We start from the raw sequence: 16,143 nt of genomic DNA, 5'->3' as shown, positions 1-16,143 counted from the left end.
GTGAGCTTGGGTATCTTTTCATATGTTTATGAGTTTTTGTTCATGAATCAAATGTTGTTTGAATGCCTCCTGTGAGCCAGGTAGTCTTTGAGTCTCTCCTTCACTTTCAAAGAACAATAAAATAGAAGGAATAACTCAGAAACAACTCCACACATATATATAGGGCCATAACTCATGACAAAGAGAGCATTGTAGATAAGTGGGTTAAGGAGAATCGCCTCCATTTCTTGGAAAGTGGAGGAGAGACACACTGTACCTATCAATCAATTGCCCATTTTTCTATTGAGTTGTTTCTCTTTTTTTCAAAGGAGTTCTTTATATGTTCTGGAAATATCATTTGTTGATTGTATGTATTGCAAATATTGTCTCCAAGTTTGTGGCTTGCCTTTTGACTCTGTCGTACTTTCAGATGATGAACCATAGCTGTTAATTTCAATGTGGTCAGATCCTTTCCTTACATTGTCTTCTAAAAGCTTTAGCATTTTGCCTTTACTGTTTAAGACCTCACTTCCATTTGGAATGTATTCTTATACATTGTGTGAGGATGGGATCCAATTTCTTTTTTTTTTTCTTGTTACCCATACCCTATATGGAGAACTAACCCTCCTGGCACCATTATTGAATGTCTGTCCTTTACCTGATGATCTACAATACTCTCTCTCTTGTGGGCTCTAGCCCTATATATGTGTGGATCTGTTTCTGGGTTCTAATCCATCTATTTTATTGTTCTGTTCTATTTGTGTCTCTCTCTGCCGGTTTCACCATACCACTGTATTAATTACTCATCACAAGAAAAAAGGATAACAATAATTATTTTGAAAGTTAAATGTATAGCGCCTGACCTGATACATGTTAAGCATTCAATAAATGTCATGTTGTTATTTTAGTAGGAACTCAGTTTCATATGTTGTTTTAAGCAATATCTAAAATCTAGAGAATTAGTAAACATTCAGTAGATATAACCACTTCTGTTTTTGTATTTGATCTGAGTTACTGTAGCTGCCCAGAGACTTAAGAAATCCCTATGTTCAGTCACTGTTTCTGTCTTCTTCTGAAGTATGTTGGAAAAGGTGAAAGATGAACTGTGTAACTTCTTTACTCATCCTCACTCTGCAGTCTCTCAGAAAGGTTAAATGAAGGAGGCTTGACTTTAATTATTTTTCGGATTTGAATTTCGGAAGACAAAATGATGCTGGAAGAATGAAGCAGCACATTTAGGAAAGACTTCCAGTGATAAATATCTGGAGTATCCTGTTTTCTATACCTTGCTTCTATTCCCTATTTTCCTTATCATAAACTACCTCAGAATCTTTGTAAAATGAACCCATTTATTTGATGAAGGAGAAGGAAGTGCCACATTTTAACTGTTACTGAAAGAAATGTTCTTTGCCCTGTTGGTCTTGGACTTCCACAAAATACTTGATTCCAGATGTTAAATTGTTTTTTCAGAAGCCTTGTTAAAGGGCCAGAGCATTAGATTTTTGAAGGCATTTCCAAACCCCAGCTGATTATCACAACACATAGGAATCCAAACTTTCAAAGCTTAGTTTTGGCTCTGAAGTGTATCAGCAGCTGCAGAAAATATGTGCTAAGGCACAGGTTCATAGGATTGGGATCCTGTGTCCTTATATGGTAAAACTTTAAGTAAATTTCCTTTACTTCCTACTTATCATAGATTCAGTTCAGTTGTTTAAAGTGCACTAAATTTCCTTGATTCCATCAAAAGCAGTTAGAACTTGATAATGGTAATAATCATGTAGCAGGCTGGTAGGTAGGTATTCACAGTAATGGATTTCTTTTACATTTTTCTCTGGTCATATATTTCTAGAATATATTAACAAAGTAACCGCTCCTCAAAAAAAAAATGTTTGATTGAGCCTCGACCTCCTAGGCTCAATCAATCCTCCCACCTTGGTCTCCCAAGTAGGTGGGTCTAAAGGTGTGTGCCATCATGCCCAGCTAATTTTTGAGTTTTCTGTAGAGGTGAGGTCTTGCCATGTTACTCAGAGGGTCTTGAACTCCTTGGCTCAAGCAATCTGCCTGCCCTGGCCTCCCTAAATGCTGGGATTACAGGTGATAGCCACCATGCCTGACCCTCAAAATATTTTATACGTGCTATTTGCACTGTCCTTTAGACTAGATCTCATTATTCTGTAGAGAACTACTTGATGCTTTTCCAAGGATGAGGGATAAGAATGTCCTCTCGACAGATACCTTCAACATGATGAAGCCAAGAAGAGATAGGATTAGGGGAAAACAAAGGGGAAGTTTTGGACCATACTACACCAATTGGTAGTAAAGAAGAGGGGAAGACATTTTAGGTGGAAGAAATCACCCAGCAAAGGCCAGAGCCAGTAATGACCAAGAGACTTCAGTCACAGGAAGATCGTCTTGCGTTGAGTAAAGGGGTCATTGTGGTTTTCCATGAGGGACTAGCTAAAAGAGGCAGATGAACAATTGTTAGAAGACCCTGAAAGATGAAATTCAGTGTGTTCCAACAGCCTGATTACATCTGTGTTCATTTGTGTCACTTTAACAGCATTAGGGCATCTAGCATGACATAGTAGACTCCAGCTCAAGAAATTCCTGTAGTCACAGGGAGTTGAATTATAAAGATGTTTATAGTAAACAGGAGACTATCCCAGGCCCTAAAACTTTTCACATGTTTTAAGTTAATTTTAAAAAAGAATACTGGTTTCCCTACCATTGGCACTATGCCTGGAATTTGGTACATGTAGGAATTTTTTAAATTGTCCAATGCCTCTCTTAAATTCTATATCGGTGGGATAATTTAGATGGAAGTTCTGATGATATCAGTGGAGAAACTTCCTTCCGGCCTGGGTACATTGGAGGTTCTGCTTTTATTCCTTTCTATACCCTTTTCCAGCTATTGATCGGCCTCCACAGTGCTAAGGCTGAGGTGTCAGCTGATCTTTCTCTGGTTTCTTAAGATTCCTCCCTTTCAGAGCAAAAGCCAGCATGACCAGAATACTTCTAAGGAATCTGCAGCAGCAGCAGTCCCCATGGGGAGCCTCAGAATGATAGTGAAACATAGCGTTTAGCCTCAGATGGCTCAGCAGTTGTCATTATGGCAGCTATCAGGAACTGCAGATGTCTGTTTCACAATTTGTGTTTAGGACCCAGTAGAATTAATTATCTGTTGTCCTGGCATCTGTATCTAGACTGATGTATACAGGACAGCCATTTTGCTAAGACCTGGGGGATCCAGAAATGAAAGACATAGTCCCTGCCCCCAAATAAGCTCATGCGGTTTGGTGTAGGACACAGAAGGACAGCACAGCATGGTAGTGAACACAGCATCAGTCCCCTCATCAGCATCAAAATTTACTTTGCCGAGCAAGTGAGCATCCTACTTAAGGCAGGCCTGTTACCTTTATAATTGTTTCTCTAGTTATGTGAATTCCCCTGTTTGAGTTACTTGACCTTAACACTTGTAGTTTGTTTTTTAAATATTACTCTAAGCTGCTTACTGCAATTGTTCCAGATGTTTAATTTGTTAATTCCAGGCAATTCATAACAATTTATTGCTATTTTTTAGACTCCTGCCTCTCTGTCAACTGTTATTGGTCTGTTTCATGGATGACTGTGGTTAAATGTCTTCATATGCACTGCAGTGTTTCTTGTGATGGTATGATAACTTGTGGGCTAGACTAAGATGGCTGGTCTGGATCCCTGCCAAGGCACTCAGTCGGTGGACCTGTGAAGAATATGCTTGGGTAGAGTTGAGTCTCAAGACATCATCTCAGCACCATGGATGCACAGTGCTATCTACGACAGCTTACAGCCTCCCTGATTGTTGACTCTACCCTTTTATACTATCTCCCTCCCTCCTTCCCACACCTATCATCAGAATGCCTGCTTCTTATAGATTCATACTCCCCTAGGTTATTCTGCCAGAAGCAAGGAGATATTTCTCATTGGCTTGTATACTTTGACATTCCAGCAGAGAAGCAAAGACTTAATTATTTTTATGAGACAGACTTAAGTAACACTGAGAATCAAAATACTCTTCAGACTAGGTCATGTCAACTACAAAGTTATCTTTAAAATTTTATTCAAATTATGTGTTTTAAACTCAATTATACTCAGTGCCTGAACCCCAGAATATTCAGTATTAATCTCATTTCCTTTTTTTCAAAAAGAGATAACCATCATCAGTTTTAAGGAAATTTCTGTAGATCTGGTTTTTTACTCCTTTGAGAAAGGGTCTCACTTTGTTACCCAGGCTGGAGTGTTAGTGGCATGATCACAGCTCACTGCAGTGTCTGCTTCCCGGACTCAGGTGATTCTCCCACCTCAGCCTCCCATGTAGCTGGACTACAGGAGTGTGTCAGTGTGCTTGGCTAATTTTTGTAGAGACAGGGTTGCATCCTACTCAGGCTGGGCTTGAACTCCTGAGCTCAAGTGATCTTCCCATCTCAGCCTCCTAAAGTGCTGGGAATACAGACCTGAGCCTCTGTGCTCAGCTAATCTATATTTTCATAATCTCTGTTGATATATACATAAGGAGAATTGTTATGATTACAATTGGCTTTGGATCTTCCCAATTAACTTGCAGTTCAACAACTCAAGTAGGGCTGAGGACTAGTATAGCAATGAGTTATGACCAATAACTTAAGATTTGACAAAACCTTAGCTAGGTGCTTTACAATTGGTTTTCAACTAATATGTACAATTTCTTAAAAACATATGCTTTACATAAATGCTGAAACAGCGTGAAATGCTATTACACAGGTGAATGCAACCTGCTTTGGGAGCACAGAAAAAGTAAATCCCTGCTGTGGAAGTTCTGGTAGCCCTTCACCAAAGAGGCATTCCTGAAGGTGGTCTAGAGGAACAAGCAGGAGGTCCAGGTAGAGAAGGTAAAGAGGTTTTAGGCAGTATGTGAAAAAGCATAGAAGTATGACATAGAATATCCACAGAGCATTAGGAACTTTGTATGTGACTAGAACTTAAAGTAACAGGAGAAAAATTGAGAAGTTAGACTATGAATGTAGGTTGAGATGATTACACTTTGTTCTGTATTGTTGTTTAAGGGAAAATAACAAAGGTGTTTGCTTTGGGCAGTGACGTGATCAGATCTTTTTCTTTGGGAATGTCCCTGCTGATTAACAGTTCAAAACTTTGCACTCAAGAAAACCACTTAGGGGTTCCTGCAATAGTTCATACCAGAAATGTGGAAAATTTAGACCGGGGTGTCCAATCTTTTGGCTTTCCTGGGCCACATTGGAAGAAAAATTGTCTTGAGCCACATATATTGTTAGCTCACTAACAATAGCTGGTGAGCTAAAAAAAAAAAAATCACAAAGTCTCCTAACGTTTTAAGAAAGTTTACAAATTTGTGTTGGGCTGCAAAAGACATCCTGGGCCTCATGTGGCACGCAGGTTGTGGGTTGGAAAGGTTTGGTTTAATCTGTCAGTTACTGTGGGAATGGAAAGGAGGGGGTAAAGTTGGAGGATCTTTAAGAGTTAGACTGTTACCCCCATGAGGGTAGGAACCATGTGTGTTCTATTCAGCTTTGACCCATAAAGCTCTGTTCTCTGCTTCAAGTGACAAGGCCCCCTTCTTGCAAGATCCCCATCATTACCATCTTACTATTTGGATCCAATCTAACAAACCCATTCATTGCCTCTGGTGCTATTGGATACATATAATTGTCAAGAGTGAAGTAAATTTTTAAAAATCAGACTAAATTTTTTCACTCATTTGTACTTTTCCATATGCTGTTTTGTTCTATGTGACCATCTAGGTTATGCTGGAAGAATAGCTGTATTTTTAGTGGATATGTATAACTTGCCACATTTCAGAAAGTAAGCTAACTCTGTGACATACTTATTAGCAATTTTAAAAATGAAATAGATTCAAATGTACAGACATGAAAAGATTTCCAAGAAGTACTTTTTTAGTAAAGTAACTTATAGAACAATATGCAATAATATATTAAACAGGGAAAACATGTAAATCAAAATTATATGTTTTATATGTATTCATTTGATCACAGAAATGCCACAGAAAACAATATGAAAAGGAGTACTTCAAACTGATAAAGATGGTTACCTCTGGGGTGGTGGAGGGAAGTGTTCAGTTAATCCTGAATATTTTACCCCCCCCCAAAAAAAAAAGGAGAGGAGAAAGATTAGGAAGAAGTAAAGCAGACAAAAGCACACTCTTTCAAGGCAGAACATTCCTTGCTCTATGCTTACATTTGTGAAGGGCAAAAGAAATTAGTAAGTACATCTTTGTTCACCACTGGGAAACAAGGATTTGGTTTCATGGATTATTTGTATTACAGCCGCTGAAGTTGTGGGGGATAAAGTAGTGCAATGTATCTAATACTCAATTTTAAACTAGAATATCCGTTTGTAAACCTGGGCCTGCACTTGATTTGAATACCTATGAACTCAAGCCAACAATTTAAAATTCCACATGCACGGTCTTCTAGTTCTAAAGCAAGAGAAATAATACTTGCCCCTAAAAAGGCTGTTGAGGAGACAAGTGACAGATGTAACCAAAAGAGCCAAGCTCTTTTGAATTTTATATAAATATGAGGTAGGATGTCCTGCTATAATCTTTACATATATGCATAAACTGAAAGACACGGGGTATCTGTTACATAATGTTTACCAATTTTAAATGCACAAATTATTGTTTAGGGTAATGTTTCATAACCCTTAGGTCAATATTACCAAAAACCAACAATCAGCTCTTTCAGTTTCAGATTTGAAAAAGCCTCCTTTCAGATTTAAATTGAATAGGAAACCATTATTTTTAGTGCTTAAAAACACTGTGGTGTCCCCTTAGAAACCTCCAATTAGTAGCAGCCATTGTCTAATTAGGTGAAAATAATAATCTATCGATTGTTATAAAAGCAAGATATTATAATTCAAGTGTGTTTCCAGATGCCAGTGAATTGCTGGAAAGCTGCGAGTTTAACTTTCCGCTCTGATAGAGTTTTAAAAGAGGTCAGGGTACGTTTTACCATAGTGTCTAGCAATGTGAGTTTTTTCAGACCTTTTGGCAGACATTCCTGCACACTCAAGCTAAATCAATGAATCATCCATTGTTGGCCAGCTCTGCTCTCAGTTGCTAAGAGATTTTTTAAGCATACTACTAAGGCTTTATTCTACATGGTCTGTAAAAAGGGCAAACTGTATTAAATTTTAAAAATGCCTCATCTTTCCTAAATTAATAATTAAAATTTTACCCAGAACTTTAATATTGGGGCAATGGGAAAGTCTATGTGCAGCTGGAGAACTTTCTACTTGGGAACATACGTGAGAAAACTTCCTGCTCATAACTTTTCAGAAATGTGTGTGTGGAGGAAATGGAAACATTTAAAAAGTGGACACATGGAAAACAAAAACTCAAGGAGGAAGGTCTTAACTCTCTTAGAGAAACATAATGTGCTTTTGTTCTTACATATCTCAAATGAAAAACATTTTCTTTAAATTTTGTTAAATATACTCTAATTTTCCTTGTTTCTCTTTGAGTCATAAAGACCTTTGTAATTTAGTATCTTATTTTAAAGCTTTAATATAATAGTTTAAAAAACATAAAAATTTAAAACTACCATGAAATAAAGGACTATAACTTTTTTAAGCTTCCTGTTTATGAATGTTTATAGTATATTCTGTTCTCTATATGTAATAACAGTGCATTGTATAGTAGAAAACTAAGGGAGCAAATTGTATGTGTTCTGTGTTCTCACCACAAATAAATGATCAGTATATGAGGAAAGGCATATGCCTGATTCAGCCATTCCACAATGTATACATATTTCAAAGCATAATGCTGTATTCCATAAACATACACAATTTTTATCAATTAAAAAATTAAAATGTTTTTAAAAGTATACTATGTTCTATATGTATCCTTGAATCTTTCATGTTTTAAAACATATAATGATGTTGTTTTATTTCTTTTCTCTTTGGACTTAATGAGGATTTTACATTATAGAGAATCTCATAATTTATCACAGAGGTTACCATTTCATTTTGCGGAGAGGACGGGATAATTTGGACTACAAATTTAAGGAGATAAAGAAACAAAGTATAGTGTATCTTTCCCCAAAAACAAGATATTTTTAAGTTTATTAGATCCATATGTAGTGATGAGGAAAGCTTCTCTTCTGTATTTCTTAGTTTCTCAAGATAAAATTCTATTTCATAAATCTCTCTTGAGGACTATATCAAATATTCTAAAAGAAGCTTTTGAGATAAAATATGGCTTTTGGAATTGGACAGGTCTGGTTGCTCCATGTTCTAGATAGTGTGGCCTTGAACAAATTACTCCTCCACATTTATAAAGTAAGCATAATAATGCACACCACCATGGGTGGCTATGAAATTCAAATGAAGAAATATGGTAGGTAGCCCTGGCACATAGTTGGGCCTGGATGAATATCAGTTCTTAGCTTCTTTAAAACTGTTGGATGCTAGTATTCATTTGCTCTTAAATACAACCAAACCTCTTTGTTTTAAGTTGTCAACATAAGTGTTTGGTTTTACTTCTATTTTCAAAAGAGAAGTATTCAAGTGAGTGGCTGAGAGTATTCATCTCATGAGGGCAGCTTGGAGTAAGAAGACATGGGATAGTCTTCCACCTTGGCCTTCTTTCTTACAGAGAAACAAAACACTGGTGATTCTGGGGTTCTTGTATCCCCTCTCTCTCTGAGGCTCTCTGGTTTTCATTGAGGACTCCACCTTCTCTTAAGTCTTGTATTCCAACATGGTATCTCCAGTTTACTATTCACTGCTATAAAGCAGGGCCTTTTTTAGGGCACTTTTTAGATCCAGCCAAGGACCAAGCCCTTCTTCAGCCAAATGTGAAGCAGGGAATGGATCATGCCTTGGTACCGGCCCTGCTCCTGTTGATCCACAATATTACTTTTCAAGACTTTAAGCTTATAGAAAAATAAGGTGTGACACCATTTACATGCTTAAGCTTCCTGACACCTGTGTTTATTTAAAGGAACTGTCTCCATGTCTGTACTCAAAACCTGATGATGCATGCCCTCTATAGAACCAAGTACAGTGTTTTTATAGGAAATTTTTAATAGCAGGGAAAAACCAGATCTTTTCCTCAGGTGGTTGACTATTTCCCTCTGTAATCTTAGATACAGTTTAAGCCCTATTTCTTTTAGGTAATATTTGTTATATTAGATGTTGGAGGCTAATATCAGCTAATAAATAGATCCATGTGGCTTATATATTAAATTAAACTGAAGAGAATTGCTAGCATGTCTGCTCTTAGGATACAGTAGTATGAAGTGGCAGCTACATAAAACTGATGACTGTGATGGCCTCTGCATAAAAAGAGAAGGCCTCGTACAGCTCAGCAGTGATACCAGCAAAATAACATGTATATCCTTGTCAAGAGAGAAAACAGGGTTGAAAATGTGAGAATGAAGATGTAATACTCAAGTTTTCTATGGTAGATTGTTTGGTTGGTCACTCTCTGGCAAAAATGAAGCAAAACAAAACCCAAAGGAAAGAGATTAGATTTAATGCCTAAAGAAATGGCATTCCCTCAAAATAAAGAACGTCCACATAAACTGACTTAAGTTGCAGTGATGGGGGCCATTGAGAGCACTCCATAGAGCAACTCCTGTGGTTTTCTGTTAGAGTTTCACCTTGCAGTTTTAACTTTTATATAATTCAACTTGAGAGAAAGAGAGAGAGAATTTCCCTCACTTTCTAAATCATGGCTCAGAAGTGTGTTATAAAACACCAAGAACGGAAAAGCTATTATGTGGAATATAAAGAAATACTTGAGTCTACAATATCATTGAACTCTTGGATTCAGTTTCAGCAGACATGCTCTGTATTCCCACAAGAGTCTGGAAAATGAACTATTTTTTTTTTCTGTCTGGAGCTGCAGTTAGTGTTATTATTTGCTCCATGGCTCAATCCGGGTCAGACTGTTCTTCAGTAACACAGGTGGATGTTAATACAGGGAATCTGTTGAAAAGATTGTGGAGGAACTGCTTCCCAAAAGCAGTTCTAGATGGCAATTTGATGGCAGTCAGCTATGGTAAGGACAAATGAAGCTTAGCAGTACCTTCTGGAATGTGGTCTTTCAGGCTTTGTCACCTGCAATGTTATAGGCAGAAGTTTCATGTATAATGGGTCAATATGAACTGGTGGCATCTTCTAAGAAGTGGATTCTAGAAATAGAGGTCATTAAATGCTCAATACTTGTGAATTGTAATGTTGATCTGCATTTTTCTGTTTAGCTTTATTTGTGAAATATAAGATGTAGTTCTTAAAAATTCCATAAACCTTCTTTTCTTTTGTATGGGCTTAAAAATATTTTAGAAACTTGTTAAAAACTAGTTATAGAAATATTCATTATCCTATTAAAAGTGGCAGAAGGAATATAGTTATGATTTAAGATATAGAAATTGTTTTGTACTAATGTGTTTTCTTGTCAGCAATTACATTGTTAAAATGTAACAAGTAAATTTCGCCAAGAATACAACCTGTATCCATTTGTAAGTAAGCACACAGGGAAAACAATATTTTAAATGTTCTAACCATTGAATTATTTTTCTGGTAAACAACTTGGCATAAAATAGACTGAAACATCCATTTATTTTAACAACTATTTTAAATTACAGATTAATGGTCCAAAATAAAATTTGAACTGATTTAATACATAATTCAGTTTTGGGGGAAAATAGATCTTTCTCCAACTGAGGAGAGATTTTTTTTTCTTTTGTGAATAACTTATTTTCCCCGTAATAAGTTTAGGAATTGTCTGAACCACAGCCAGCCTTAAGAATCCTTTGTTCAGAAATGTTCAGCGTTATATTGACTAAGGAGCAACTTGGGGGTTGAAAAATAGATCAGTATTTCAGTTTCTGACTTTAGACTATTTTTAAAATGCCAAGAGTTCCAGTTGAAAAATTGCAACAAAGGCTCCAGGACACTGTGCCTGGAAATAAGATTCCTGAAGAGTAGAGCCTAGGGATGTTTAGGCCACCCTTACAGAAATAAGTCTTCAAGTACATTTTAAGTACAATGTGTCTCGCACATTTTGAATGATTCTTTTCAGATTTTTTTCGATGTAACTATTCTGTTTTACTTGACATATATATGCATACACGTGTGTGTGTGTGTGTGTGTGTCTGTGTGTGTCTGTGTGTGTGTGTTTGGTAAATCTAGAAGTTTACATATCCATGGGAAAATTTCCCTCAAACTTGTGATTGTTACTCACCAGATCAAACACTAGCAGGTCCTAAGGGACAGTCCCAGTCCACAGCCAACACACACAGATCCCTTCTTATCACTTGGAACAGACATTCCTCCACAGGTACATATCCAGCATTCTTAAGAGAACAAGTATCTGTTGAGGTTAAACTAATATTTTTGGAGCAAAAAATGAGAACCGTCAGAAGATTTTTATTAGTTGTGTTTTCTAGAAATGTAATCTTAGTTCAGCTGTATTTATCAGAAAATCTACAAAGCATGTTTATATCTTAGTATTTGTAACTGAAATTATAGATTTCTAAAGAAAATATCAAATTAATCTGAGGTGAAAACAGTGTGGTAAATTAATTTGTACTGCTTTTGAAAATATTTTGTCTATAAAAATAATTTGACAAGTAGTCTTATTTGCTATAGTTGACTCTGCTTGAAGAAAAACATTCACACTTAGACCCTGCTAGAAGAAAGAAATCGGAGGCAGATTTTTTAAAGACTGTACTTTCAGGGCTGGGCACAGTGGCTTACAGGTGTAATCCCAGCAACTGGAGAGGCCAAAGCAGGAGATCACCTGAGGCTAAGAGTTTAAGATAAGTTTGGGCAACATAGTGAGACCCTGTCTCTACCAAAAAAGAAGTTAAAAATATTAGCTGAGAGTGGTGGTTTCGTACCTGTAGTCTTAGCCATTTGAGGAGCTGAGGTAGGAGGATCGCTTGAGCCCAGGAGTTTGAGGCTATAGTGAGCTGTGATTGCAGCACTGCACTTCAGCGTGGGTGACATAGAGACCCTGTCTCTAAAATTAATTCAAATAAAAATAAAATACATTGCCTTCAGGACACATTAAAAAGGAACTAGATGCAAAATAGTTTTGAAAATGTTTTCTTTCAAGTAAGATAGTAATTGTGCTTCTTTTTAAAACAAAATTACATATAAATGAAAATCTGATTCTACAGTTCAATAATAGTAATTTTAAAATAGCTGAAAGCTGCTTCTTGGCCAGGCACAGTGGCTCATGCCTATATCCCAGCACTTTGGGAGGCTGAGGTGGGTGGATCACTTGAGCCAAGGAGTTTGAGACCAGCCTGGGCAACATGGTGAAACACCATCTTTAGGAAAAAAATTGTAAAAAATTAGCTGGGCATGGTGGGCTGCACCTGTAGTCCCAGCTATTTGGGAGGCTGAGATGGAAGGATTCCTTGGACCCAAGAGATCAAGATGACAGTGAGCCATGATCATGCCTCTGTGTTCCAGCACAGGCAATAGAGCAAAAGCCTGTCTCAAAAAAAAAAAAGCTGCTTCTCTTAAAATTCAAGGTAAAATTATATTTCATCCTCATTACGACTCTTTTTCATTAAAGTAAATATAAGCCATACTGTTCTGTATGTGCTGTTTACACTTTCTTTATCTGATGTATTTAGTCATTCTCTACTGCTCCCAGGAAGTGAATAAATCCAAGTAAACAGAAGATACCAATAATGAAAGATTCACTTTTCATAAATGTCTAGTTTTCATAGTAGACCCTCTTCATTTTAGAGCTGTAACCCCTTAGAGAAAAGGATTGATTTCTGTAATTGTATTGCTAGACTGTGTCAACACAGTGTATTATGAAAGCTACATTTGAGCAGCACCAAGATCGTCTTTTAGTGATGAGAGATAGTGTTAGTCTGCTCTACTCAAAAGTGTTCACTCTCTAGCCCAATGTTCTGGTATTATATAAAGCTTTAGAACCCCTAGACATTTGCCTACCATGTCTTTGAAGAAGGTATTCACATGTGGGCATGGATGATGTCTCTCTGCTTACATTTTTATGGTTTTCATTTATGTACCATTGTACTGCAGAAGGAATAGAAGGGAGCTTGGAAGGATATATGCAACACAAGGTAGAATCAATCAAAAGATGGGTACAGGAATAAGATAAAATGATTACCATTAGGTGGAGCCAGGAACACAATGTATGATCTACATACTGTTATACAGGGGTCACAAATTCCACTGAAAGCTTTCTAACCATCAGCATAAAGAAGTGAAACTGGTAGGTATGTTAGTCTATGAGGGCCTAAAGATACAGGCAAGTCGGTTTCTGAGAAGTGATAATGTGATTACTGCTAAGCTTAGAGAAGAATTTCTTCCTGGGGACCCCATGTGGACAGTGTGTAATGAGATAAGTAGCATCATCTACCACACTTTTAGCAGTAGATGCAGTTCAGTTAATTCAGTATTATAGAAAGTGAACTCTCTAATTCAAATGTACATTTTAGAATTTCTGTAAGAGTAGGCCAGGCATGGTGGCTCACATCATAATTCCAGCACTTTGGGAGGTCCAGGTGGGCAGATCACCTGAAGTCAAGAGGTCGAGACCAGCTTGGCCAACATGGCAAAACCACATCTCTACTAAAAATATGAACAACAACAAAAAGCCGATCATGGTGGCACACACCTGTAATCCCAGCTACTCGGGAGATTGAGGCAGGAGAATTGCTTGAACCTAGGAGGTGGAGGTTGTATTGAGTCAAGAGTGCATGACTGTACTCCAGCCTGGGCAACAGAGTGAGACCCTGTCTCAAAAAAAAAAAAAAAAAAGAAAGAAAGAAAAGAATTTCTGCAAGAGTAGACCATGTGTTCTTCAGGCAGTCATCCCTGATTGTTTTTGATAAATAATGCCAGTGAGCTCAAGGTTTTATTGCTAAACAATTAGCTGGGATATAGCAAAAAAAAAAAAAAAGAGACCAAGATTCTCCAAAGAAAAAATATCAAGTCCACTTGGGCATTTCAAGAACAAAATTACAATAGATTTAGTTTTAAAGATCACACTTGGTTTTGTTGCAATTCTATAATTGGGTAACATTTTATTCCATAAAATAGAATAAATTTGCCAGTGAGTTGAACAGAAGGGATTTGTTTTATACACAAAGGGCTAAGGAAAACAAAAATGAGGAACAAATAAAAAAAACAGATTGATTATTTCAAAATTACTTTCCTTGAAAGGCAGGAACAGGGAAGCAGAAAAATAGAAAGATTGGTTAGCATCAGATTACTTAATGGATTAAAACAGAGGAAATTATTATCCTACTGATTGAAGATTGAAATTGACCTATCTGGGAAATTAGCTGCTATCTTTCTCCTGCTTTCTTGGAAGTTCATGTCACAACTTAGTTTCAGTTTGGTGATGTGGAACTTCAGCATGCATGGATGACTCCATTTAGATTTTTAGTCAAGTCTGTTGGGGCCTAATGCAGGAGCTTAGTCCAAAACAATGGCCTTCTATATTTTTTATTTAACAATTTTCCCCTTTCAGTCACACTTTCACCTAGGTGAGTGTGTGACCAAAACTAAGGGCATTAGTGCTACTCTTATCATCATGTTGGGGTTCTGGTCTCTGCAAATCATTCATAGGTTATGGTGTACTTATCATCATGCATTTCTTTGAGTTTTTGTCATTCCAGCAGAAAAGAGACTTCAGTGTTTGACCAATGGCTGTGTGCAAACCTTTAAAACATTTCGAGAGGATATAGAGTACCAGAGTAACTACTATTATGACTATCAGAAGGATAATGCCAGGAGTTTGTAGTATGCTTCTTTATCTAGGATCCCTGTACACTAAACCAACTAAAATTAAATAGATCAAATAATGAGTCAGGCTGGATATTAATTATATCTATAGGTAACAAGAAGTATTAGCAACTGCACGGGTATCTTCCTGTTCAGTTAGTCGGTAGCAATTCTATCATCTAGTATTGCAGGAATGGGTTAAATTAAAGCAGGGAGTGCTAACTCTAAAAGAGATCACTAGTACAATTTGAACAAACAGTTGCTTTAGGGATGTTGGTGAAGTTACCCACTAGGTGGACTAAAGGATCTCTCAGGTTCTTTAAAGATTCAGATTTGACATGACAGATTCCACATGCTGTCAGATTACCCACAAAAAACAAGGATTATGAAGCTTTATAGCCTTATTCTGCTAAATGAAAGAGGTAGGCATAAGCAAGGAAAAATTAAGAGGGCTAACAATATTATAAGCAGTCTGTGTCTGATGGTCTTGGAAAACGCTGTCCATGGCATGCAATTAGCAAATTCGCATCCTGGTTTGCAGTTTGAATGTCTCTGATTGTGACGTTGGATATTCTAGCAAACTCTCTGTATGGCACACACATCACACATGAGACTTGTCCCTTGAGATTTTTATCTGGCTTAGCACTTTTGCTCCTAGTTGAAGAGTTGAAGCTAGATATTGAAGGGCACTGAAAGAATTCAGGATCCAGTCCAGTCTAGGGAAAAAAATGAACAAGGCTACAATCTACTAAAAGATATACTATAGTTTTTCTTCTGCAACATAACTTTTCTCTGTATAGTCACCCCTATTTCTACCAAAGATAATCAGAGTAAGACTAATTTGTTTGCAAAATAAGTTTTGTCTCATTAAACCTCACCTGATTATTTTATATAAATACAGCAAGAATAACCACACAGTTCTTTTTAAATTTGCTTTGCTGGAAATTTTGACAAGGAATTTCAGATTAGAGTTTTTAAAACCTCTCATCACTAGGAAGCCAAACCAAGGCCGACATCAGACTTTGTCTATGGAGATCTAGTATCTTGAGGTTCCTAGGCCTACCAGGAAGTGACAACTTTTTACTTACTCACTGTAATGCTGTGTGTTAGTCCATTTTGTGTTGCTGTAAAGGAATATGTGAGACTGGGTAATTTATTTAAAAAAGATTTGGCTTACAGCTCTGCAAGCTGTACAAGAAGCATGATATCAGCATCTCCTCAACTTACGGCAAGGGCCTCAGGAAGCTTTTACTTATGGTGGAAGGCTAGAGGAGTCAGTGGAGTCACATAGAGAGAGGCCTCCCACCAGCCCCCACCTTCAACACTGGGGATTGGATTTCAGCATGAGATTTGGAGGGGATAAACATC

The 16,143-nt window shown here is 37.1% G+C and overlaps 1 protein-coding gene across 7 annotated transcripts in view; it reads left to right on the top strand.

Annotated features, from left to right (window-relative positions):
• Nucleotides 1-16,143, top strand: part of DDAH1 (dimethylarginine dimethylaminohydrolase 1) — a 275,942-nt gene that overhangs the window by 164,589 nt on the left and 95,210 nt on the right. The window contains exon 1 of one of the 7 annotated variants that reach the window (XM_078332350.1): nucleotides 9,929-10,054. The exons of the other annotated variants lie outside the window; for them this stretch is intronic. Coding sequence (XP_078188476.1) covers nucleotides 10,052-10,054 — 3 coding nt within the window. The 5' untranslated portion in view covers nucleotides 9,929-10,051. Of the gene's footprint in view, nucleotides 1-9,928; nucleotides 10,055-16,143 lie in introns of those variants that run through there. 7 annotated transcript variants of the gene reach the window in all.

This window comes from Callithrix jacchus, chromosome 7, assembly GCF_049354715.1.
Source record: "Callithrix jacchus isolate 240 chromosome 7, calJac240_pri, whole genome shotgun sequence".
Taxonomy (NCBI): Eukaryota; Metazoa; Chordata; class Mammalia; order Primates; family Cebidae; genus Callithrix; species Callithrix jacchus.
The sequence above is the reverse complement of the archived record's forward strand: the minus strand, read 5'-3'. Positions and strand labels throughout refer to the sequence as shown.